The 27,337-nt window shown below is 39.0% G+C and overlaps 1 protein-coding gene across 1 annotated transcript in view; it reads right to left on the reverse strand.

Annotated features, from left to right (window-relative positions):
* Positions 1-1,183: 1,183 nt before the first annotated feature.
* The window catches only part of UNC80 (unc-80 homolog (C. elegans)), a 295,977-nt gene continuing 269,823 nt past the window's right edge, over positions 1,184-27,337 (reverse strand). Inside the window, exons 60-65 of the mRNA XM_006891958.1 lie at positions 23,848-23,986; positions 21,444-21,500; positions 8,134-8,215; positions 6,680-6,791; positions 5,839-6,038; positions 1,184-1,450 (exon numbers count right to left, since the gene is read on the reverse strand). Of these exons, the coding sequence (XP_006892020.1) occupies positions 1,184-1,450; positions 5,839-6,038; positions 6,680-6,791; positions 8,134-8,215; positions 21,444-21,500; positions 23,848-23,986 (857 nt within the window). The remainder of the gene's footprint in view (positions 1,451-5,838; positions 6,039-6,679; positions 6,792-8,133; positions 8,216-21,443; positions 21,501-23,847; positions 23,987-27,337) is intronic.

The following is a 27,337-nucleotide window of genomic DNA, read 5'->3' on the forward strand; positions in this document are numbered from 1 at the left end:
TTTGAATTATACAAGGTTTAGACCTGCTATAGAATGTATAACACATTATGTACTAGCCTTACAAGCCTTCTAAGTTTTAAAATTTTCTAGAAGTATGTGAACTTCAACTTAAAGGCCTACTTTTAAAACTACAGGCTTGCTGTGTCTTGAATAATTATTTTATTTATATATCTATTTTCCCCTCATAAATTTAGATATCCATAAAATCATAAGAATGTTATCATTGAGAAAAAGGTTATTTAATCAAATCGATTCTAATAGCCCAAACTTTAATATTTGAAAATATGCCCTTAAGGGCAGGCACAGGATTCTCTATGAAAAATAATCACATTTTCCAATATTTATTTATGTCACTATTGATGTAGTCAAGGCCAGAAATAGTGATACCACCTCTTTGTAGATACTATATTTGTATTTCATTTTCACTGTTACATGGTCTTTTAGGTTTTCTTAATCAATTCAGAATTATTTTTCAGAACTTTTCGGAAAGGTTCCCTCCAATGTCACTGATTATGAAATAGCATGAGCTTATGGCATGGACACTTTTGATTTACAATGTCTAATGAAAATAAGGTTGAAAACTAAACATTGAAAAGTCAACAGCATATGGTCAGGATTATTTTTTTTCCTTCTTCTAAATGACAATATTATTGATCAGAACAAACTGATGGCTATTGGCTTATTATTTTGTTTCTACAAACAAATATTTTTCTTATTGATAGTGTTTATGTAAATTGCAACTAGTACAGCTACTTAATTTAATATTTTTTAAACTATAAAAATAAAAATTTTGCATGAGATGTATAATGTGAATGACCTTGAAAACTGCATTCTCTTTTTAGGACATAGTGTTTATTAGTATTCCTGGGTAAGCAGCTCTGGGATAGCATAGTCTTTCTCATTGCTCAAGACTTGAGTTATAAACATGTGCCATGAAATGGTTCTTTCTCTTATTTTTCCCTGGTTTTAATGATCTGTATAGAACCAAATCATGTAAGTCATTGATTTTTAAGATGTTTATAAAAGATGGGCATTGACAGTAAAATCTTTTTAGATTTTGGCTGCCCACTGGATTTAAAGTGCTGGGTTTTAGTTAGTATTTTCTAAGCAATAGCATTCAGCTCTCAGTACCACGATCTTGTCTACATCTTGTTAACACTTGCAACTCTTACAAGACACAGAGTTAAACATGAGACTCGTCTAAGGCTACATCTGTCTCCCCCAGCTCAGGGGGAGTAAATGTGAACTGGCTGGACAGCAAGGGGTTTTCCATGCCATTTTCCTCACTGATGTGAAGGACGGTGTCTCCATGCTGTAGCAAACTTGATGTCTCAAGGCCCGTGAAGTCATCAGGGTCAGAGAGCTGAGTGGAGAGGGGGCTGTGGGCTACAGCACCCTGCGCTTCTGTATCTTCTTTTTTTTCTCCTTGTTCGGTGGAGAGGGTCTCACTCTGTAAACACAACAAATTATAACATCATGGAAAAAAGGGATGAGTATCAGAGAAGCCCCAGTTGCCTGGAAGACATTCATATTTATTCATATTCTCAAAAAAAGGTGATCCGACAGAGTGTGGAAATTATCGAATAATATCACGTACCAGAAAAATCCTGCTGAAGATTATCCAGAAATGACTGGAACAGTACATTGGGAGAACTACCAGAAATACAAGGTGGGTTTAGAAGAGGTTGTGGCACTAAGGACATTATTGTCAAGCAAAGGGTACCGGAGGAATGTCTGTGTTTCCTTCAATATGCAAAGGCATTTGACTATGTGGGTCACAACAAATGGTGGCTAACCTTGAGGAAAATGGAAATCCCAGAACACTTGATTGTGCTTATGCAAAACCTATACTTGGACCAGGAAACAGTAGTCAGAACAGAGCAGGGAAACACTACATGGTTCAAAATTAGGAAAGTAGCATGTCAGGGATGCATCCTGTCTCCATACCTTCTGAATCTATATGCAGGACAAATCATTTGGGAGGCTGGGCTTTATGAGGAGGAATGTGGCATCAGGATTGGAGGAAGACTCATCTACCTATGTTATGCAGATGACACAACCTTGCTTGCTGAAAGTAAAGAAGAACTAAAGTGCTTGCTGCGGAAGGTCAAGGACTGTAGTCTTCAATAGGGATTGAAGCTCAACATCAAGAAGACAAGATTCTCACCACTAGGCCAACTGGCAGCATCATGATAGATGGAAAAGAGATTGAGATTGTGAAAAATCACAGCTTGCTTGGTCCCACAATCAACACTCTTAACATCAGCCGTCAGTCAATTAAAAGACAAATTATACTGGGAAAATTTGCTGTCAGAGACCTCTCCAGAGTCCTGCAAAACAACATCAGTTTAAAGACTAAGGTGCACACCTAATTCAGGCCATGGTATTCACAATTACCTGCTATGCATCAGAGAGCTGAACAATGACTAAGGACGACAGAAGAAGAATTGATGCCTTTGAGTTATGGTGCTGGAAAAGAGTCATGAATATACTATGGACTGCCAAGAAAGCAAATAGGTCTGTCTTGGACAGAGTGAAACCAGGTTTCTCCTTGGAGGCTAGGATTTTGAAGCTCCATCTCACATACTTTGGGCATGTGGCCAGGAGAGACAGGTCCTTGGAGAAGGACATCATGCTTGGAAGGGTAGAGGAACAGCACAGGAGAGAAAGACCCCAGATGAGATAGATTGATGCAGTAACTGGGGCAATGGGAGTTAATGTGTTGGAATTAGTGAGACTGGCTCAGGACAGGCCAGGCTTCAGAGTTGTGCACAGGGTTGCTATGGATTGCAGGTGACTTGATGGCACATGACAACAAAAACAACAACCAGAGAAAAGTGTAAAAAATTGTTGTCATTAGTCTATCTTTTCCTTATACACTATTTGCCCTTTTTACTTTGAGGATCAAATGACAGAATGACAAATGGTACAGTACTTTCTAACCATTAAAGACTAAGCTGTGTACCGTCAAGTTGGAATTGACCTATAGCTGACTGTCTGATGGGTCTTCAAGGCAGTTAATCGCAAAGGAGGAGATTGCCCATCCTTTTCCAGAAGAGTGTCTGGTGGCCTCAAACCGTGTGCTTTCAGGATTGCATCACAGCTTCTTGCCACTAGGCCACCAGAGCTCCCTGTAAAGGCTAGACTAGTGCATGTATATTCTACAACTATTTCCCCGTACATTTCTTGAAGTACAGCATGAGAACAACAGGGGACTTACTATCATGCTGTTCTAATGGATACCATGAGTAGATATGTTTAACAAAACAGGAATTCATTTATAAGAATCAAAGCAAGGAGAATATATTAAAAACAAGAAAAAAAGGAAACAATGAGGAGGAAACAAAACCTTCTTTTCATCTTATTGGATAAAGACACTAAATTAAATAAGGGATTGTTTAAATTGGTAGCTTGATGTTTTGAGCTATGTATTTATCAATTGCTGCTATAACAGAGATACTAAAAGTAGATGGGTTTAGCAAAAATAAACTTATTCTCTCACAATGTGAGAAACTAGAAGTCCAAAACCAAGGAGCTAGCTCCAGGGCAAGGCCTTCCTTCTGTGTTTCCTGATTCTAGGAATTCCTCCAGTGCAAGGACCTGGATCCTATGATAACACTCCACTTCTAGCTCTTCTTTTTTGATGGCAGTAATACCAATACCCCCTTCTCTGCTTGCCTCTCTCTCTCTCTCTCTCTTTTTCTCTCTAGTTAGATAAAAGGTGATGCAGGCCACACCCCAGGGACACTTTGCTTACATTTGATCTGAGCAGTGACCTGATCAAAGGTGTTATGTCCCACCCTAATCCCTTCAGGACTGAATGGCTTCCTACATCATGAGAAATTGTCTCAAGTCCTGCCTGATAAATATTAATATGTTAGGACTTGAGTGTGGTGAGACAGGCAGCAATGTAATAGAAAAATGAACATTTCTTTAATAATAATTTAAAAGGGAGGATTTCCTTATTAAAAGGAGTCCTGGTTATCCTTTTGAAAGAAATCCTCCTTATCAAGTTAGGCTATACTTCCACAATTTGCCTCCACCCTGCTTTTCATAGCTGGGCATTACTCCCTCCACTAAAAGAATAATAGGTCCTTCTGAACTTGTACCAAAGATGACCTTTTTAATGAATATGAAGGGAAACTTTGAACTGTTTTAGTCTTTAACTTATTTACTAGGTTTGCTCTGAATGACAGACTCTTTTCTTTTCCCATTCCCCTTCCCTGTTTACATAATGTGCTGAGTCTCCTCCCCTGCCATGGTTCAGGCCAGGGAAGTCAGCATCCAAGAAATTCATGCATCATAAGACCCAGCAACACACCCTGGATGAGAGCCTGAGCACCTCCAGGTGTTCCCTTTTAACAGCCTTTAACTCTGCTCAGAGCTTTCACGTGCTACGTGAGTGGGTGACCTTCTAAAGGTAAGCTATATTGAGAGGGCATGTTTCACGATAGCCAAGCACCTAACCAGATCTACCATCAATACAGCTGGTACCAGCAGTCAGGAGATGCAATGCACTGGGAAAGTCTTTAGTCAGTGATCTCTCCAAGTTGCTGAGGAGTAATGATGTCAATTTGAGGACTAAAGTGCGCCTGATTCAGGCCATGTTTTTTTTAAGTCACTTGCTATACATCTAAGAGTGAGACAATAATTAAAGGTGACAGGAAAATTGATGCCTTTGAACTGTAGTGTTGGAAAAAAGTGCTGAAGAGCCCATGGACTGCCAAAAGAACAAACAGATACATCTTGGAGATGGTGCAGGCAGAGTGCTCCTTGGGGGCAAAGATGATGAAGCTTTAGCTCTCTCATCTTTATACTTTGGGTTTGTTGCTAGGAGACGGACATCATGCTTGGAAAGGTGGAGCGCTGGCAAAAGAGAGGAAGACCCTCAACCCAGTGGGTTGACATAGTGACGGCAGACATGGGCTTGGGTGTGTCAGAGATTGTGAGGATGGCATGGGATAGGACAGTGTTCGGATCGGTTGTTTATAGGGTCACTGTGGGTCAAACTTTACTCAATGGAACCTAACAACAGCATGATCTGTGAAGATTCAATAGGTAACCAGCAAGTCGTCATTTTAGAGGCCTGCTCTATATGCGTACTCATTTGCACAATGTCTCCTTTTCTGAAGATAACCTCACCTTTCCTTTCTAAAAGTGCTGAACAAGCATGAGCTCTTCCCACCTCCTTAACCTGGCCTATAAATATCTGTTTAGAGCCTCTCCTTCCTGAGACAGATCAGGGAAACTCATACACTCATCTCCTACATGCTAGCACATATCCTAACACTTAAGTTTTTTCTATGCCAACTCCTGTCACCAATTCTGATTGTTCCGGTGGCAGGTAGTAGACTACATTTCTCCTGTAACCAGGGCAGGACTGTGAGGTTGGCAAAAAAAAGGGCAAGGTTTCAATCTCTTGTATCTAAGATTGTCAAGTCACATATACATTTAGATATACATATACATATATATACACACACACACACACACATATATATATATACAGTTACATATACATATAAGATTGTCAAGACACACATGCTGGGGAGGAACGATTTGATCTCTGACAGTATTATACACCTATTTTCAATGGTTACTGAGCTACGAAATCATAATGAAAACCACCAAGACGTCTCTTTGGTCCTTAAGGAGACAGATTTCTGGTCGTGTATTTTTACACAGTTTTTACTTCTCAGGTTGACAGGACCAGTGGAGCTTGGCTAACAAAACATTACAGACCTAGACCTAGACAGGAAGTAAATCTGCACCCATGCAAGTGGTTCCCAGGTGTGCTGTACAGCAGCCAGGCGTTGCCCCTTCCTCTAGTGGCCTCACCTGCTTGGGAGACAGGCTGTGCAGATCTGCAACAACAATGGCAGGGGAAGATGTAAGGACTGGTTTGTCCATTCCTTCTGGTTTCCGGGATGGAGCAGGGCTGCAGCCTGGTGGCTGGCCCGAAGCGGCAAATCCTTCTGTTGGGGCAGCTGCTGGATCTAGCTGAGCCTCAATGAAGGTCACAGAACGTTTCTGATCCACTGTAGACCAGAGATGAGGCAGCAGAGGAGACACACATTGTCAATGCTTCCTTGTTTAAAACCAATACCTCCTGGCTTCTCTCAGTGAAGGTCGTACTGGTTTATTAATAAATGAGAACATGTTTGACAAATATGGACATGTTTCAATTTCATGGCCTTACAAAATACAGGGCTTTTGTAAGGCAATGAAAATATAGGAAGAAAAGGAATTTTTACATAAATGGTCCAAGATCAGATTTACACAGAACATTATGGAATCTTGATCATTTATTATAACAACTGCCAACAGGCCGTAAAAGTCCCCTTTATTATTAATATTTTCTCTGCAGTGAGACCAATGACACACCTAGTTCTTGGCTTGAGAGAAATGGAAAAAATCTCCACAACATACAAAACCCTGAACATATCGGCTTATATGAGTAATTTCTCTTGAGCGCCTTTGCTCCTTCAGGTCCATGGGTTTGAGAATGAAGGATGGGTGAGGAGACAGGAAAGAGACACTAGAATTGGGTGGTGACCTTCTGCCCTTATCTCTTGCTTTCCCAACAGCATGCTGCTCTGAATCAGCTAAGTATCTGCTGCCTTCCAGGCTCTGCTGCAATACGGCAGTGGTGTAGTCAGAATGCACGCGGGGGTCTTACCAGATGGCTTTGTTTTAGGTTGGATGCTCCTGCGTGTGGTTGACAGCCGAGCCCCATGGCGGTTTCGGGATTCAGTCTGAGTCTTCTGACGTGATAGGAGAGGGCGCCTTAGCTAAAAACAAGAGGCAACAGGAAGAGGCACTATGGAGTGGCAAGGACAGCGTAATGGCTTGAGAAGAAACACTATGGTCAAAGCGTATCTTTGATTGTCTCTTGTTTTAATTTCTATTTCTGTGGACTCTTTTCATTATATGTTTGTAACTGACATACTTCTTTGCACTTATTTAAGTATTAGATCCCAGCATTCCCTTTAATCAGTTCTATCTTCCTGGAAAAGAATATCAGGATTGGAAAGGTGGAGGGTCAGTAAAGAAGAGGAAGACCCTCAAGGAGATGGACTGATGCAGTGATGGCAACAATGAACGGGCTTCTGCAGAGCAGAGACTGTCTTACGCAGAGCAGCATGGCCCAGGATCCGGCGAGTGCACATTGTGTTGTACATCTGGTTGCTATGAGTCTAAATTGACTTGCTGGCACCTAACAACATTTCCCAAGTATCGTGCTTGTATATATGATAATAATATTTACTGTTGTTGTTATTGATTGCCTTCGAGTTGAGCATGACTCATAGTGACGCTATGAACAAAGCCCCTCTACAACTTTCGGCATTTATCAAAGTTCATAGGGTTTCCAGAGGCATGTTGTTTAGGAAGTGGATGTCACTCCTGCTTCCAAAATACTACTAATAAGAATACTTATTAGTAGAATTTTAAGACAGTATATTTGGGAATTCTAATGATTTTAAAACACAAAATAAGTCTTGATTAGGGCTCTCTCCTTTCTCACCTGAAATCTGTAGTTGAATGTATGTATGTTACCTCTCTATAAGGAGTTACAATGAAAAAACCCTTCAGAAGCTGGCAAAGTGTCTGATATGTAAATCAATGCTGGGAAATTTCTGCTGAAGCAGCAGGCCAAGCCTCATTTAGGTTTTTCTTTAGAAAGTTTATAAAGGAACCCCACTGAAGGAAATGTGCAAATGATGCTCTTGACTGCAATTTCAGTTTTAGATTAAATCATTAATCTTGGAATGAGAAAAAAAGATGACACTATATCTGTCTCTAGGCCTACGTGGGCCTTCAATTAACGTTGTAACAAATCTTCCTGTGTCGTAAGCTTGGCAGGGGGAAAGAAAGTTCTAGAGAGGGAACACATAGAATTATAGGCTCATTTATTTAATTAAGTAATCAGTTTGATTGACAAGAAGATTAAACTATAAAATAGAAGCTAAAATGCTCAGTTTGCCCACGTACTTTCCAAGGCTTAAAGTTGCTTTGCACTGTTTATTTTAGGAGAAGAGGGGCAAAATAGAATCTTAGTATACATCAATGTTACCAGCTGAGTAGAGCTGAATTTCAGTGGAATAACTGTCTCACATTTTGGGGTTTGCTCACCTGCCTCAGACCCCGCTTCCTCCCGAGCGGCTGCTGAATGAGGATGTTCTGCTGGCCAGGCTCGCTCTGCACGCTTGCCACCCTGTTGAGCAGCAACAATGTTAGTATTGCTGTAAGAAAGCACAGAAAACAGTCCTCCGGTGGGTGGGAGCCAAAAATCACTTCTATGGAACAGTCACTTCAAAGACACCATCATCTTTGAAGGATAGTTGGGAAAGATTCCCTGGGATGGAAGTTTTCAAAGGTCTGGGAGTAAGGACAGGGCTTTGCAGCCCCAGGCTGCCAAAATTGAGATTCTTATTTCAATCATTGATGTCGTATCTGTCATTCAACAAAACATTGGTTCATTCGGACCCCTGGTTTGGAAGCCACCAAAAGGTTTCAGATGCCATAGTCTAATCTCAATTTTCTTTCCAAAGGGAAGGGAAGAGGTGGTGACAAACAACACAAACGACTCTATCACATGGATGGGAACACTTTTTTTTTAAAAAAAAAAAATTCCATTTCAATGAGAAATAAGATGGATGGTTATCGAACACATCAGACACAGATTCCATTTGGGTGAAGGGGCACATTCAACACATGTTTGCAGCCTGAAGTCTCTGTGACTATAGAGTAAGGCAATAGTCACATGGGTAGATCAGCAAGTTCTTTGTTGTTGTTTTTTTAAACGGATTTAGATTGAAAGGCTGACAAAGTATTTGAGCTGTCATTGCAGGATAAAGTCAGGAGGTTTAAGACCCAATTGCTGCACTCAAGCATTTTGTGCAAATTATCAAAGCAACATCCTGCTCCCCCCAAATTTCCTGTGTATATGTGTCTTCCATATGCAAAAATGACTACTGGAAGTGGTTGCTACTTCAGGGCTGGGAGGCACTGAAAATACTGACATGGGCCCATGATCCTTTTTCATCCTGCATGCATGTACAACAGGTATTTATAATGGGAGGGAAGAGGTGAGAAAAAGGGATGTAGTGTGCCCCAGAGAACATTGTAATTCAGTGGATGATGCCAATGTAATTATTTAGTTAATAAAGAATTCATTTCGCTTTGCCTTTGCAAAAGGAGAGTCATAGATAGGTCCTTTTTCAGTGTAAAATATTGCACAGAAAAATCCAGAGTCAGCAACTGTCCAGGTTTTTGGGATTTTTTTTAAAAAAAGACTAAAATCCGTTCATTTCCAATTGAAGCAATATAAACCACCTAATTTCTTAGCCTGCTTCTTATCTGTCAGTGTGGCATGCTATGGTGCTTGCATGGTTCTGTGATGAGGGAAGCTATGTCACCAGTATTTCAAAGATGAGGAGCATCATCTATGTGGACAAGTGTCAGTGGAGTGTCCAGACTGACTATGAAGGAGTGTTATAGGTCTAAAAAAATAATGGCCAGTGTTAACTTTACAAATATTGATAAAACATCACTTGATGTGATGATGGAAGATAAGCCCTTCAAGGTGGAGGCACTCAAAGTCCGGCTGCAGAAGAGCTCACTCGTCAGAGTCAGCCTTAATGACTGGACTGGATGGAGGAAAGCTTCCGTGACCTCTGTTCATTCGTGCCACATGAGAAGCAGCAGCTGCACCGTCCATTACCAATTGTAACATGAATTACAGGAAGTATGGATCTGGGAAAATGTTATGTCATCAAACTGAAATGACATGCACAAAGATCAATATCTTTGGTATCAGGGAGCTGAAAAGACTGGCCCGGGTGATTTTTAACTAGACAATCATATGGTCTTCTATGTTAGGAATGAAAAATTGAAGAGGTTTGGTGTTGCATTCAGTTAAAAAATATTTTAAGATTTATCTTGAAGTAGAAAGCTGTCAGTGATAGGATAATATTAAAGTGTATATAAGAAAGGCCTATTAATACTACTATTCAAATTCATTAACCAATCACTAAAGCCCAAGAATAAGAAATTGAAGATTTTCACTACTTTCTGCAATCTGAAATGAATAAAACATGCAATCAAGATACAATTTATTCAATGCAAAGAATTTTCAATGGATATATAGTAAGTATATACACTGACCTCACTGGACAGAATATGCAGAGTTATCAAGTCCATTACATCTGTGAATAGAGATGGTGGAGAAGCTCAGTCTGAACAAGATTAGGGGCCAACTGTGGAACAACGGCTCAGATATGTACATATATCACCATCAATTATTCATGTGTAAGTTCAAGTTAAAGAAAATGAAAACTAATGTATAAGAGCTAGACTATGACCTTGAGTATACCCTATCTAGATTTAGAAATGACCACCAAAATAGATGTGATGCATATTAAACACTAAGGACTTGATGACTTGTGGGAAGACATCAAGAATAATCACACATGAAGAAATCAAAAGGTCTTAAAAAGGCAAAAAAGAGAGACCAAAATGTAGGTCAGAAGAGACTCTAAAACTTTCTGTCAAATGGTTGATGGCCAATCATCTCAGAAAATAGCGGATGATAAACAACCAATAAGTAAAATGGAAGGGAGAAGAACAAGCTACACTGGAGGCATTGATGGAAAACCAGGACTCTAGACATGAAGGAATATCTGTTAAGATGTTTCAGGAAATGGATACCATGCTGGAAAGCACTCACTGGTTAATACCAAGAAATTTGGATGATAGACACCTGGTGAACTGACAGGAACAGATCCATGTATGTGCCCAGTGCAAAGAAAGGAGATCAACAGATTGTGGAAATTATTGAACAATATCATATACAGATACAGATTTCTGGTAAAGAATAAAAATTTATTGCAGCAGTAAATTTAGAGAGGACTGCTAGAAATTTAAACTGGATTCAGAAGACAACGATGAAAGAAAGAGTATCATCACTAAGGTCAGGTGGATCCTGCTCGAAAGCAGAGAATTCCAGAGAGATGTTTACTGTCTTCCATTGGCTATGCAAAGGCATTTGTCTGTATGAACTTAACAAATTATGAATAACATCACAAAAAAAAGGGAATTTCAGAACACTTAGTTGCGTTGATGTGGAGCCTGCATAGAGAATAAGAGACAGTTGTTTGAAGAGAACAGATTATGTATAAAAGTTGTATCCTCTACCATACCATCTGTAATTGAGCAAATAATTTGACTAACTAGACTATATGAAGAGCAGAGTATCAAAATTGGAGACAGACTCCACAACAACCTGTAATAAGCATGTGACATAACTTTGCTGAAAGTGATGAGGATATGAAGTATTCTGATGTGGATCAAAAGACTGTAGCCTTAAATGCGGATTACACTTCAACATAAAAAAGACAGAATCCTCACAAGTGTATCAGTCAGCAACATCATAATCAACAGTAAAAAGATTAAAGTTGTTGAGGACCACGTTTTACTTAGGTCCATAATGAATGCTCATGGAAACAGCAGTTAAGAAATTAAAAGACACATCTTACTAGGAAAATCTGCAGCAAAAGAGCTCTTTACAATGTTAAAAAGATTTCATTCTGATGACTAATGTACACCTAACTCACACCATGGTATTTTAAGTAACATCATATATATCTAAAATCTGACAAGGAAGAAGGAAAAATGAAGGGGAATTGATGCTTTTGAATGATGGTCCTGGTAAAGAATAGTGAATGTGTGCTGTAAGAACAAACCAGTCTGGCTTGAAGAAGTTCAGCCAGAATATTCCTTGCCAAGGATAATGGGACTTTCCTATGTGCTTTGGACATGTTATCAGGAGATACCTATTCCTGGATAAAGACATCAAGCTTGGTAGAGCAGAGAGTCAGTGAAAAAGGAAGACCCTCAGCGAGATATAGACTGACACAGTAGCTATGGCAATGGATCCAACAGCAATGTTTGTGGAGATGCTGGAGGGCCAGGCAGGTTTTTATTTTGTTATACATGGGGTTGTGGTGACTCAGAAGAGACACACTGGCATCTAACAGGAACAATGATGAATATTTAGCTACATTTATAAGTGGAGATATGAATGGCAGGATGGGCTATCAGATGCTGCCCCACTTTTGTAACAACTGATAAAACATCAAATGGTTGACACAGTCATGTCTGTCAATTTCTTAAAAGTCTTACTCACATTAGAAGACAACCAAAAGTTTGCAAATAGGATTTTAAAAAATTAATATACATGTACATAGGTACACTCTTGGCACCAGTATCCAGGAAATTAAAAGGCGCATTGCCATGGGAAAGTCTGCTGTTAGGGACCTCTCCAAAGTACTGAAGAGCAATGGTGTCTCTCTGGAGACTAAGGTGCATTTGATACAGACCACGGTCTTCGCAATCACTTGTTATGCATCAGAGAGTTGGACGATGACCAAAGAGGATAGAAGGAGAATTGATGCCTTTGAGCTGTGGTACTAGAGAAGAGTATTGAGAATACCATGAAAAAAGAAAAAAAAAAAAAGAAAAAAAAAAAAAGAAACAAGTAAAAAGAAAGATAAATAAAAATAAAAATATAAAAGAGAATACCATGGACTGCTAGGAAAGCAAACAGATTCGTCCTGGAAAGGGTTAAACCAGGTGGCTCCTTGGAGGCAAGGATTCTGAGGCTCCGTCTAACATGCTTTGGACATGTTGTGAGGAGAGATCAGTCCTTGGAGAAGGACATCATGCTTGGGAGGGTGGAGGGACAGCGCAGGAGAGGAAGGCCCTCTATGAGGTGGATTCATTCAGTGATTGGGATAATCGGGATGGGAGTGTCAGAGACAGTGCGATTGGCACAGGACAGAGCAGAGTTTAGGGCTGTTGTACATAGGGTCTCTATGAGTCGCAAGTGACTCGATGGCACATAACAACAACAACAATATACATGTAATGAAACTATGATGACATCATTTGGGGTACACGATCTCTGGCTTCTTGAGGAGAGGCAGGAATGGAGCGATTCTCCCGGACGCCTGTGGCTTTCTTTTTGCCCCAAGAGGGTGTCGGCAGAGTGGACTTGTCACATGAAGTGGGGGTCTCTGGCCCAGAGTTTGCCAGCATTTGGGCTTGCAGGAATAGTAAAATACAGAAATGTCAGGCCACTCCTGCAGGGTATGGGCGGGTGTCTTGGGAGACTTCTGGCCTAGTGCACAGAAAGTGATTCTACCAAGCCAAAGGGGCATGACTTTTAATCTGCAGCCCTCAGGCCTGTTTTTTCATTGTTTTTTGTTCAAACATTCTTCTAGATCTTCTAGCCCTGGTGTGTCCACTTGCTGTACAGAGGTAACTTGTGGTCGCTGTGACACTGATGTGTCAAATGTGTTAATGGTTTCACAAGGCGGACAGTGTTTGGTGGAGCTCCCTGCATAAAACAAGCTTGGAAGCAAGAGTGGCATCCACTTCCATAATAGCTTGCCTCCAGGAACCCTATGATCCTGGAGAAAGAATGAAAGTCACACAAGTGTTGAAGACTTTCGTTCATAGGGTCATTATGAGTCGCCTATGACTCTACGACACTTACCAACAACAACATATAAAATTCCAGAAAGAATGAAAAAAAGCCAAATATTTCAAACATTCTTATTCTTTCGGAATATCAAATTTGGAGGGGTGATGGACTTTTATTCCTTTTGTGCGTATTTCACCTTGTAGCATATACAAACTTCCCATAACGAGGGGAAATCACCCAACACATACAAGGCAATAAGTTCTGATAAGCAATCCAGACTATGTTGCTGGCTGGTATGTCTGAAATGACATCTCCTTATAACTCACACAGTGTTGCATGATTTGTTGAATTGGAAAGAATATTCAATTACCATCTGCACAAAAGTAGTAACAAGTTCTTCCAAAATAGCAAGCAAAGCTTCCATTGGCATAGGCTATTCATTGACATCTCAGTGTTACCTTAGTTCCCTTGGCCATTCAGGGAGGTTAATACTTACCACCTACCTCCCATTAGAGTAGAGAAAGGAAGTTAGTTGATGTAACATGGTTTGAACATGAAAAGGGATGTATATAGCATGCTTTCTTGTTTTTACATATGTTGTTTTTAATGAGTTTATTGCTTCTAGGACACTAAAAAAAGAGTGGGCACCAAAATGTTTTAAAAATAGTTAGGCAGAGAAAATGAAATTGAGGCTGTCCATTGGTCTCACTGCTGTTCGACAATCTGAGATCGAGAAGGAAAAATGGTGCAAGAAAAGAAAAGAAATACATGTTACTCAGGGCGTGTTAAATGTCAATGCATAATGGTAATTTCACAATGACTGTTCCGAGGGAGGATTCTAACCATAATAAATTTCCCTATGAGTGGATAATCTGGTATCTAGAAAAGTATCAAATTTGTAACTGTGGTAATTAAGTGTTCTATGTAAATGATACAGCATATCACCAGTGTAATATGCCTGTTAAAGATGAAAGTACAGAACATATCCTTGGAAACATTTATCACAACTGATAAATTACCATCACTGAAAAAGTAAGGCTTATATATGGAAAATAAAGATGTGGCTTAACTGTACATAGTTAGGACATATTAATAAAAGTCATCTAGAAATTTTACTAATGAAAGTCAGTTATGCAGAACAATTTTCTTTCTTTGGGAGTCTATCAGAGTTGAGTTGCATATGAATAGTACTTTCAGTTTAGCATCTCTCTACATCATATAATATGTTAGTCCCTTGTAGGAACTATGATGTGTAACTGTAAAAGGAACACTACTAAAATTAACTAAGCACCCCCTGTCTTCCACTCCATTAACTATTTTTGTTTTGTGAAACAGTTCCATTGTAATTCTTAACTATTATATCTGGAATCATCAAACCAAGTTTTCCACTTAAAGACAATCTTTTATTTGGTGACGTCAAATTTAAAATGATTATGCTTCATTAAGCCAATAGATCCTTAAGAACAATGGAAATATTTATTTGAGTGACCACACACCTAACAAATTAATCCTTACAGTGAAGACTCTGTCATGATATATCAGAGCAGCAAGTTCTGCAACTTATATAAAAGCTGATAGCCTGGAGCTTCTGTATAAAAAGAAAATGGCTCATTTCTATCCTTTCAGCAAAATAATGAGGAAACACAAAGACAAAAGAGAAAACAGAACTTTCTAAACGGAAACTAACATCATATAACAAATTTATAAAAATATAATTGCTTGAAATTTCAACTCTCTGATCATCAATAGTACAGCAAACCAAATGATGACTTAAGTTTCAGAGGAGTAAATACAACTAGAGCTGGGAAGAGCTATCTATAAAGCCAAAAACTCTTATTCAATATAAAAGGAAGCAATTTTCAATCTAAGGAAATGCAGACAATGTCAGGAAGACAATTTTAGCATAAAGTACCTCTGCTGTCCTGTTTTCAGAGCGATGGCCTGGATTGTAGTGTATAAAAATATAATGTGTCTTCCAAGAGACTAAATACTGCCTTATGGTCCTTCCTCCAATAAAGGATAGGCAAATCAGGGCAATTCAATAAAGCGAAGAAATTTCCCAACAGTTATCTCAAATTACAAAAAGGTTTAGAAGATGAAATGGGACATATATCATAGATTAAAATTTTAAGAACCATGAGGTGAGATGAACATAAAGAAAAGTGAGTTGGTAAATTCCACTGCTCTTATCTTCACATTCAGTTTGAATTTCAATAGGTTTAGAGAAATCCAGAAGAGTAACTGAGGACACAGAATGTAGCCATTTACGCTGAGTGATGATCTGGGATGACGGACATGCATAAACCAGCAGCAGAGAAGCTGAAAGTCCCCTTTGAGAGAAGAAGGAAACAAAGAGTTGATGATCTCTGACTTTTCAGTGTTCCAGTAAGTGATTATTGTTTAAATGTACCCTGCAGGATCCAGGAAAATGCATTTTAAGTACTAAGAGTTTAGAGGCTGGAATCAGGTGAAATGGGAAATAATCTGATCTGAGATATACCGTAAAAGCAGATTTAGCAAAAACACATTTCTGTATATCACAACACACATCTTCCTAGTCGTTCATTCTCAACTACATCAAAGGTATTGGTAATATTTTCCCTTTGTACTTTGAGAGTACTTGCCAAGTTTTTAACTTTTGAAAACTGTTGATAACTATGAGATAGGTCCTACTATCTGGAGTTACTGTTATTTTATGTTCAAACTTGAATGACAATCTTATTTTCCACTATGATTAAAATTCTCCTTGTAGGATCAAATAGCATTAGAGCCTCTTTTTGAAAATGAAAGTCGATTATTATTTCTTGCCTTTCAAAAACAGTGCAGAGTGTACTTTCCCCATGTAAACATTCAGCCTTAAATACTACTATATACTTCTTTCTTTTGAGGGGGAAATATATCCATTTTGTGTGTATTTAGAGAAAGGACAAAGAAGGAATAGCAGCAATTAACGTCTTCACCTCTAAGAATAAAACTCTCTAACATAAAACACTCTTCTATGGAATTTCAAAGCAAAACAAAGCAGTCAAAAAATCAACTCTTTCCACCAGGGCACAGTGCTTCTAATAGGCTGACATGATAAATCTTTCAAAAGAATCTAGTTAGCTTAGGTTAAAAAAAAGTAGAAGAAATTTTGAAGAGGTCTTCCAAGAAGTAAAAAATAATAATAAATAAATCCCTTCTATTCATCGGTTTTATTCCATGTCTTTTCATTTAGCCTGCTCATTTAACTTTTCCCTTTTATCTAAAACAAATGCTTTTTAAAATGCATATTGCTACAAATTCAGAAATATATTACAGAATAAAAAGCAAAGATTATAGCATTTTTTTAAGGCATGCCTTCCCTTGTGGTGACTGTTGTGTATCACAGAGTTGGAACCAACCAATAGCTGACGCTCTGGTGGGCTTTCAGAGGCAGTTACTTTCACAGGCGGAGCTTGCCCATCCTTTTCTCATGGAACAGCTGGTGGCCTTGAACCACATGCCTTCAGAATTGCAGCACAGCTTCTTGCCACTAGGCCACCAGAAATTCCTTACAAACTACTTTTAAGTGTCAAGCTATATAGTTTTTGCAAGAGTACAATCAAATATTTTGTAATTCTCATTTTTTTCCTATATTAGCCATAATTTGCTATGATCTACACAGTCAAATGCCATTGCATAGTCAATAAAACATAAACATTCTTCTGGTATTCTCTGCTTTCACTCATGATCCATTTGACATGAGCAATGATATCCCTGGTGCTACAGGCTCTTCTAAATCCAGCTTGAATGTCTGGAAGTTCTCTATGTACTGTTCTAGCCATTTTTGAATGATCCTCAACAGTATTTTGCTTGCATGTGATATTAATGATATTGTTTGATAATTCCCACCTTTTTTGAATCACCTTTCTTGGAATAGGGACAAATATTGATCTCTTGTTTTCAGTCAGCCAAGCAGCTGTCCTTCAAATTCCCTGACATAGACTAGCGAGCATGTCCCGGGTTGCAATTTGCCATATAAAACTTTTCAACTGATATCCCATATATTCCTGGGGCTTTATTTTTTGTCAATGCCTTCAGTGAAGCTTGAATTCTTTCCTTCATTATTATTGGCTCTTGATCATATGGTACTTCTTGAAGTATTTCAGTGTCAGCCAATCCTTACTGGTACAGTGACTGTATTCCCTCCATCTTCTTTGGATGCTTCCTGGATTATTCAAGATTTTGCCCACAGCATCCCTAAGTATCGCAACTTGAGCTTTGTTTTTCAGTTCCTTCAGCTTGAGAAATGCTGAGCAAATTCTCCTCTTTTTATTCTCCAATTTGAGGTTGCTGCGCATTCCTACTCCTTTTAGTAGCTTGCTTTATCTTCCCAAACTGCCCTTTGAAATCTTCTATTCGGCTCTTCCCCCACCCCCCCAGCATTTCTTTCCTTTGTTTTGGCTTCTCAATGGTTTAATGCAATCTTCAGGGTCTCTTCTGACATCTGTTTTGGTATTTTCTTTATCCTCTGTCTTTTTAATAACCTTTTACTCTCTTCATGGATGATATCCTTAAACTCCCACAACTCATCTGGTCTCCTATCACTGGTGTTCAATGCTTCAAATCTATTCTTAAAAGGATTTTTAAAATTTTGATGGGACAGACTCAAGAACATATCATGGTTTTCAGGGACTACTGCATGGTTTAAAATTAGGAAAATGTGTATCAGGATTGTATCCTTTCTCCATACATATTAAATCTGTATGCTAAGCAAATTATTCAAGAAACTGGACTCTGTGAAGAAAAACATGACATCAGGATTGGAAGAAGACTCATCAACAGCCTTTGTTATGCAGATGATACAACCTTGGTTGTCGAAAGTGAGGAGGATTTGATGCACCTGTTGCCAGTTAAAGACTACAGCTTTCTATATGGCCTGAATCTTAACATCAAGAATACAAATAGCCTCGTCACTTGACTGATAGGCAACATCATGATGGAAAGAGAAAGTATTGAGAGTGTCAATGACTTAATCTTACTTGGATGCACAATCAATATTTGATTGGTACCAGCAGTCAGGAGATCAAAAGATGGTTTGCTCTGAGAAAGTCTGTAGTCAGGGACCTGTCCAAACTAGTAGAGGCAATAATGTAAATTTGAGACAAAGGTGCACCTGATTCAAGATATAGTCTTTTCAGTCACTTGTTATCCATCTGAGAACTGGACACTGACTAAGGATAACAAAAGGAGAATTGGTGCCTTTGACTGTGGTGATGGACAAGAATGCTGAAGAGCTCTTGCTCTGTCAAAAGAACAAAGAGATACATCTAGGAGAAAGTGCAGCCTAAGTGCTCCTTGAAGGCAAGGATGATGAAGCTTCATCTCACATACTTCAGGCATGCTGCCAGGAGAGAAAGGTGGGGGGAGAGCAAAAGGAAGGAAGACTCTCAACCAGGTGGCTTGAAATAGTGACTGCAGCAATGGGCTTGAGTGTGTCAGAGATTGTGAGGCTGACATGATACAGGTCAGTATCAAGATTGGTTGTTTATAGGGTCGCTATGAGTCGTACTCGACTCAAGGACATCTAACAACAACTTTTAAATGTACAGTTGCTCAGTATAAACGGTTAATGTGCTTGGCTATTAACCAAAAAAACTGAAAGTATGAGTTTATCTGTGTGCGCCTTGGAAGACAGGCCGGTTTGTTTTGGAAAAACCAATCACTGGAAAGCCTACAGAGCGTATTCTACTCTACTCTCACACACAGGGTCACCCTGAGTTGAAACTGACTTGAGAGAAACTTCTTATTTCCTTTTTAAAAATTTTTGGCATATTTTAGGGCCTTTGCTGCTCGAGTGTGTGCTAAGGAAGGTTTGCTTGTGGTTAATGCCTTTCCGCTTCCTTCAGATTTTTAGAAGTCCGAAGCATAAAGATGCCTCATGCCAAAAATAAAAAGGCCTAGAAACCAAATACAAAAGTATATGGCCTATTTGGTAAGCCCACCTCTTAATAAATACCAAAACTCTAGTTCTTCCCAAGAGAACTCCGTGATATGATGGTGTCTGAGATTACAACTTGCAGTGCATGAGCAAAGGTGGGTGCACTGATGGCTGGTGGGATGCCACTGCACGGACAGGAGTAGTTCAGAGTCGAAAGCAAAAGTCTCATCTTCTGCTTCTTAATGACCCATCCTAAGGTGACTGACCAGGACTCAAATCAACAGTCACAGAAACAACAGGAGTCAATCTCAAACAGTTGTCAGTCTTGACATGACCGACTAACTCAGCTGTCGCTAAGTTCTACAGCTTTGCCTTGGAGCCAGTATCATCACAGAGCAGGGAGTGGATTTTTTATTTACTCCCATTGACACTGGACGTAGAGCAAATTGGGTTAGTTTGTGTGTCCTCCAACTAATCATTATTGAGCCCTGAGCCTGCTCAAGTGGGCCAATTCTTTTGGAGGTTCATAAATAGCAACTCAAACTCTTAACCTTCTCTCACCAACTGCAGACGGATATTTCATCAGCAAGAGTAGAAATTGGCCCAATTAGAAAAGCCCTCCCACTAAAGTGGCCAAATGGAAGTCAGATTGAATACATTCTACTCCCAGGTGGCCACTTGAAAATATCTCCTAATCAAGGTTTTCCTGTCTCAAAAATAACTAAGCAAGAAGCAAATTAATTCTTTGAAGCAGCAGTCCTTGAGATAAGCCTGCTCAGGTCTCATCCAACACTGTCCACAGTCAAGGGAAGCTGTCCTCAGGACTGCTGCTTAATTTCTTACTTGATTCCAAAGCTCCTGCTATCATGGCATTAAATCTTCAATTTCTGCCACTTCCTCATTTACCACCAATAAGAGACTGATCTGTCAAGGAAAGGGCTGGCAAACACAAATGAGTGTCATGGATGTCTAATAATAATAATTGATAATAATAATAAAGTACACTTGATTATGGACTAAATTTCTCATTTTCAAATTGCATCAGAAAATGTGAAATCAGAACAAGATGAAAAAAAAATACAAACAATCAAAACCAAAACTCAAAAGAAACAACCTTTCACAGGACCGGCCTCTCAACATTTCCTCCTCTTTGTGATAAAGCAATAAACACAGATGTGTAATACTCACTACAGAATGCAAACCTTACAAGGAGTGTTCTGTCCTGGGATGGAACAAAGGCACTCTTAGGATGAACAAGAAGCATTGCCCCTTATGAGGATTAGTTGAGAGGTGTGAATCTACAGCACAAGATTAGGAATGTTTGACTGGTTTTTCTGAGTGTTAAAGGTGCAGTCTCCCTTCCTGAAGCCTTCAACCAATAGCCAAGAATTGCACTGTTGGCTTTATAAGATTTCTCTCACATATAAAGAAATCTTGGGGCTTAATATTTCATGGCAAGTTTTAGAGTCCTCTTTATGCTGGTACACAGTTCTTTATAAGTGTTGTTTGAACAAGCTGCTATAATAGTCTGCCAAATAGCATGCATCTACAAGAGGGAATCACATAAATTACATTACATTGCTATGCTTATTATAGCATCATTGTTTGTTTTCTTATTATCCAGGGACTTAGCTAAAAGACCTGTCTGGATTTAATAAGGGCTTTCTGAAAGTGGGGAGTTGTGTTAAAAGGCTTCTGCAAAACAAAACAAAACAATTCTTAATAAATACCAGTGTGGGACAAAATGATTTGATGGGATAAATTTAGTGTTTGGTGCATCTGAATTTTTTAGGCACTTATGGGTTGAGCCCCCAAAAGCATTCCACAGAGTTCTTTAGTGGATAATTTAGGTCATTTGTGGTTGAACTCTGAAGCAGACAATGAAGGAGGGTTTGCTACACCTTTGACTTCCAGGCTTGTGTATTCATGAACAACAAAGGGCAAGGAATGGAAAGAGATACCAAGACGGGGCGCAAAGAGACAGAGACAGAGGAGACGGGGAACAGGTAGTTTCCCAGCACAGACACCAAAAGACAGGTAGCATTGACACTGTACCTAGAGAGGCTGCCCTCAGCGGCCAGGCCCTGGGAGTCATCGAGGACATTAGGTTCACTGCAGGAGGGGTAGGGAGATGAAGCATTTAGGGAAAGAAAATGGGAAAGAAAGAAAAGAAAAAACTGGCATGCAATTTTCTGCTCTCGGGAACTAAAAAGAAATAAGTTTAACGGAACAAGGAAGGAAAAGGAGACAGTCAACCATTTCACCTTGTGCTGGGTTTGTCAAGACGTAGGACTCAAAAGGCCACGCGGAGGAGGGACTTTCGACGGATACGACTCCCAGGGGAGGGATGGCTTTACTAGCCAAGAGTTCAGAATGGACACGGGAGTTCTGAAAACACTCTGCAGAACGGATCCACAGAAGATGAAACTCTCCTTCCTTTGGTAGCCACTTGGCTGAATTCTTACTATTTTCTATGACTTTTACGTACATGAAGTTTCATGGACCAGAGACCGGGCGTTTTCCTCAGATGGTGCAGTATTTTCACATAAAAACCACTTACCATGAACAACTACAGTGACATTCTTAGAACCGAGGCTCTACCAAAAGAACAGAAAGCACCCAACTTGCCCTTGGAGTTTTTTGCAGCACAAATGCAAGGAAGAAGCTCATGGGAGACTTTTACCTCCTCACTCTCCAGATTGTGAGCACTAAAAGAAGATACCTGCCAGGTTAGCAAGAATATAATGAGTTTATCCCTTTATTTGGACGTAGTTGAACTGGGAGTTGGGAGCAGAAACGATGCTATACCTTGTCTACATGCCCTTTCATGGCTTGTAGTGAGCCAAGACCCACAGGCCACTCAAATACTTGTTAAATTGAGTGGAAGTGTACAACAACTTTTTGAGAAACAATGGTGTTTGCCCCTTAAAAAAAAAAAAGAAAAAAATTGAGATTTCCCTAAACAAACGTACGGTGTAAAATTGGCTCGTGTCTCCAGGAAGAAGCTAATGTCCAGGGACAGGGACCCTATTTGTCTTCAAAACTATGACTCGCGCCCAAGTGGTTATGAACCCAAAGGCTAAATACACCTCTCTGGGGGTTCAAATTTCCACCAATGGTAGAAAGATGAACAATTTCCTTTCATATGTTTAACAGCCTGGGAAACCCTGTCGGGGGTCAGCTAGATTTGGTTCCAACTCAACAGCAATGAATAAGTGGCTGATACATATTTTTTCTTTCTAATTTCTAGTATACAGGATTGATACGATCCGTAACAGAACAGCTTTTCTCCACAAAAATGAATTTTTAGAAAAATTAATACATCCCTGAAGAAATGGTGCACCAACATTTTGTAGACAGTCAATCTGTGTCACCCACTCTGAGAGGGCCACCCAGGGTACTGTCTCTCTTTTATCCCCTCTAGTGACTCCACTGATTGTTAAAAAGTCATACAGAATGGCATGGACACTTTTCTACTTGATTAAACATTATTCCAGTGATCTATTTGAAGTATACACTTAGCCAAGGTTTAGGGAAATGACAATTAGAAATTTCAAACCAAAATAGTGCCTGGATGCCTTTCTTGGCATCAAAACAAATTTAAAGGAGACTCTAAACTTTTTTTGAGGAGTTTTTTTTTTTAAAGAATTTATTTTATTTTGAGGAGCTTAACTTTTTTTTAATGTGTAGCAATACTCCAAACTGGAAATACAGCTATACTAGACAAGTACCCTATTAGTTTACCTAACTCACTGCTGTTGAGTCAGAACTGACTCAAAGCTGACCCTCCACTGGATTTTCAGCGGCTATAAATTTCACAGGAAAAACTGTCCATCACTCTCCCCTAGAGCAACTGGTGGATTTGAAACACCTGCTTTTAAGTTGGCAGTGCAGCCCCTTACCCACTAGGCCACCTGAATCCTGTAATTAGCTTAGTAACAAAATCAAAAAGGTCTTTCAGCACAGCAGTTAAACACTTGGCTGCTAACTAAAAGGTCGATGGTTTGAACCCATGAGCCCCCACATGGGAGAAAGCTGTGGCAGGTTGCTAATATAAAGATTACACACAGCCTTGGTTACCTAAGTAACGGCTCTCTTACCTAAGTTCTACTCTGTCCTGTGGGGTTGTTCTCAGTCAAAACAGACCTTCCGGCAGATTTTAATAATAAATTTGACATAGGTGGATGCCATTTGGCAACATGAGAGAAAATTCTATGTCTATGGAAAATTCTTAGAGGAAGATGGTGCTTAGACCAAAACCCATGATACCTTCTACAGGCTAGCTGGAAAATTCCATTTCAGTTGTTGCCTATAGGACTCCAAGGTTTTGGTTACATGTTCTGCCTGAAAGCGTAACTACTGCTTACTTTTCTTACAACCTCAGCGTAAGTGAAGTGGATTTTCAGAATTTCTACCTTTGCTTCCCAATGCAGAGTATATGATATCCATGGCTCTTTACCTCTGGCTGGGTAACATGCCCACCTCAGCCTGAGGTGCAGACATGCTGGAGACGTGGCTGGAGAACCGCCGCCTTCCAATGGCACTCAGGAGGTAAGCTTCTTGCTCACTTACCACACTGGGCATGCTCACGGAGTCATCTAAAAGGGCCAAAGGAACGGGGTTATGAAGTGCTGGTCAGAAAGCCCAAACTAAAGTTGGGTTTCTTCTTTGGCTTCATAGCATCTTAGGGCATTTTCCAAAGCCTTCAGATCTTAGTTTGTTATGTGTAAAAGACCACGGATACGTTTTCATGTCCATACAATATATTAGAACAGCCTGCATGAATTAACACTCACCTTTATTTTTATAGTCAGATAATCTATGAAAGTCAATGGCAATATGTAAGGCAAGGATTTCAGAAAAGCAAAATAATTTTAAATTCAAATGTATAATTTAAAAAAAATCTCTAGAAGCAAAAATCAACGTTCTCAAATCCATATAAAAGCTCATTTTACACCATAATTTTGACCAGGTGATCTCATCCTAAGTCAGCTGATGTTGAGACAGAATAATACATACATTATGAGAAATATACACGCAGTTCCTAGATTACAAACAAGTTCTAAATGTATCTTTAAGTTGACTTTGTACATAATTTGAACATTTAGGCACAATTCAAATTTAAATATAATGGGTTTTATGGGGTAAGGTCGTAACTATTTTGTTATTTGCCAGTTGCATTGGGATCAATTCACAGCTGACATTCCAGTGGATTTTCAGAGGCTGTACATTGCATAGGAGGGGTCGACCCATCTTTCTCCTGTGGAGCAACTGATGGATTAGAAACCAGCGGCCTCTGGGCTGACACAGTAACTCCTTACCACGAGGCCACCACAGGGCCCTCTGGAGTTGTTTGTGAATCAGATGTTCATAATATGAGGTCATCTGTATTTGAATTGAGGGATTTATGTTACTATATAAATAATATGACACCATTTATTTAAGCTCTGGTGGCCTAGTGGCAAGATGCTGCACTGCAATCCCAGAGATATGCGGTTCAAATCCACCAGATGCTCTGCTGGAGAAGGAGGGGGCAATCTCCTCCTGTACCAGTCAGATCTGATTTGACGGTACATGTAAAATAATACAATAAAAAAAGTGAAAAAAAAAATCCTAAGGATGGAGCAGGGTTTAAGGCTGTTGGACATAGGGTTGCTATGAGTGGGCTCATATAACAGCAACAACAACAACAAGTGGTCATATTTCTGACTGAATTTATTTTGAATCGAAGAGAAGAATGTTAAAAGTATGAGAACTTTTAATTTGCTATCCAGTGACTGATTTGAAATATATTTTTAAAATAGAATGGTATTGGCTTTTAAACTGTGTTTAAGGAAAATAAGCAAATGTGCCTATAAAAGAAGTTAGAGAGTAGATTGAACTGTTTCTGTAAAGGCCTCCTCAGATCTTATTGATTTTTCCTCTCCCCCTTATTAAAACTTATGTATAATTTACCACTTATTCTCTCAATATTTGTTTGGTGATTTATCATATTCTCCCTTTCATTGACTTTTTTTAAAAGTGTCTTTTGTCACAAATGTTTTTCAGGTCTGTAAGACTGTATCTAACAGCTGAGACAGTAGAGAATACATTTTCCTGCACTTCTTTGTTCCTCATCTTGGATACAGATTTGATAATTGAATGGGAAAAGAGTCCAATTTGAAGCAGTCAACAATCTGACTTTCATACTCTTTTCCAAACAATTTAATACATCACAGCTGTCCTGCACCACACTATTTTTAATACTACAAACACTACTTATAAATACTATTTGTAAAAACACACTATTAATAAATATATTTTGTTAGCAACCATCTTTGAGATGATTGTAATGTCCCAGAGCAATGATATTAGCCAAAGCAATTAAGTAAATTAAAAAGTGTGCCTCTCCATTGCTTGCTCTCTCATCCTTTAACTTGTATGTCTGTTGGTTTTGGCCAGTGACATTCCTGTCGATGCCTTCTCTAGTTTCCTTCCCTACCTCCTTCCTACTGACTAAATAATCTTCATTTTCATAAGGTTACATGCAAAATATATTTAGCTCTAGGAAAGGTGCAAAGAGTAATTTCCAGTCAATTAAACTAAATTCCCCAAGAGGTACTATTTAAACATTAAAGAAAAAAACAGATATTACTAGATATCTGTATTAGTGTTAGAACTTAACACATAATCAAACTTCTGATCTTTCCCCTCTTTTTATTATTTTGTAGTCTTGATGAGGATTTTTTAATATTTTTCAGTCTTGCACAATATCTGTAAATGATGAAAATCTGCACTGTTTGAGACATTTCCATGAGTAATCTCAGGGCAATTTAGACACAAAGGTGTGTCTGATGTGGGACTAGAAAATTTGATTATCACTTGTTATCTGACTAACGCTGAAGCTAGATCTAGAAATATTACATACATGTGTTTTGACAAAGCATCTGTTCTATTTGTCTATTTTGACAAACCATCTATATCCAACTCTTGTTATTAGGTGAGTTTGAGTTGATTTTTATTCAAATAATCTATGTACAGTCCACTTTCCCATACATATTACATTAGAGTACCTTAAGCTACAAGAGAAAAAGAATGCCATTAAAATCCCTTTTACATAAGAATTTATTTGTACCTTGACAAACCGATACTATTATGCATGCATATGAAGTATTTTGACTAAATTTTCTCTTATTTCATGAGAACAAATCCTTAACATGTGAATTACAAAATCTCAAACTATATTTGTTTGGGGACTCTTTAAATTGAAATCTGAGTGTATTCCATTGAAATACCCTCCTGACTTACATTCAACTTAATTTCCTTCTTTAAGATTTTTAATTGAGTGGGACTTTACAGAGTGAATTGGTTTTCCATTCAACTATTCATATACATTTTGTTTTAAGATATTAATGAGAATACTCACATTTTACCCACACTCTTCACATTTCTTCTTTGTGATTATGCTCTCCATGAATCCTTCTACCCTACGCCTCCCTATTTTCTGAGCTTTATTCTTGGAAAAATGCTGCCCTTTCAGTCTTGTTTGGCTGGCTGTTCAAAGGAGTGAACACCTCTCAGGTATTGCTGATCACTTTTAGGTCTGTTTAACGTTTGCCTGAGAGTTGAGCCGCACAAGTGAGTTCAGTTCCCCCCTTAAAAGACATAGTCTCAGGAGTTTCACTAGTCTCTATTAGACCTGAAAGGGTGGCCATTTTTATTATTTTGAGTCTTGTTCCACCTTTTTCTCCCACTCTAAGACCACCTACTGTGATCCATGTTAGAATGATTAGCAATGGGAGGTGGACACCATCTACAACTTCTGGTCTCAGAGTTGGAGGTTGAAGTTCGAATGGTCCATTAGTACTAAGAACTAATTGTTTCTTTGTTATCTCCCCCCCCCACCCCGGCCCTTCCCTTTTCTTAGTTCTGGACAGGGAGGGATATACAGATATACAGTTATACTTTAG

Source organism: Elephantulus edwardii, unplaced genomic scaffold (genome assembly GCF_000299155.1).
Source record: "Elephantulus edwardii isolate Elephantulus edwardi_28Jun2011 unplaced genomic scaffold, EleEdw1.0 scaffold00106, whole genome shotgun sequence".
Classification (NCBI taxonomy): Eukaryota; Metazoa; Chordata; class Mammalia; order Macroscelidea; family Macroscelididae; genus Elephantulus; species Elephantulus edwardii.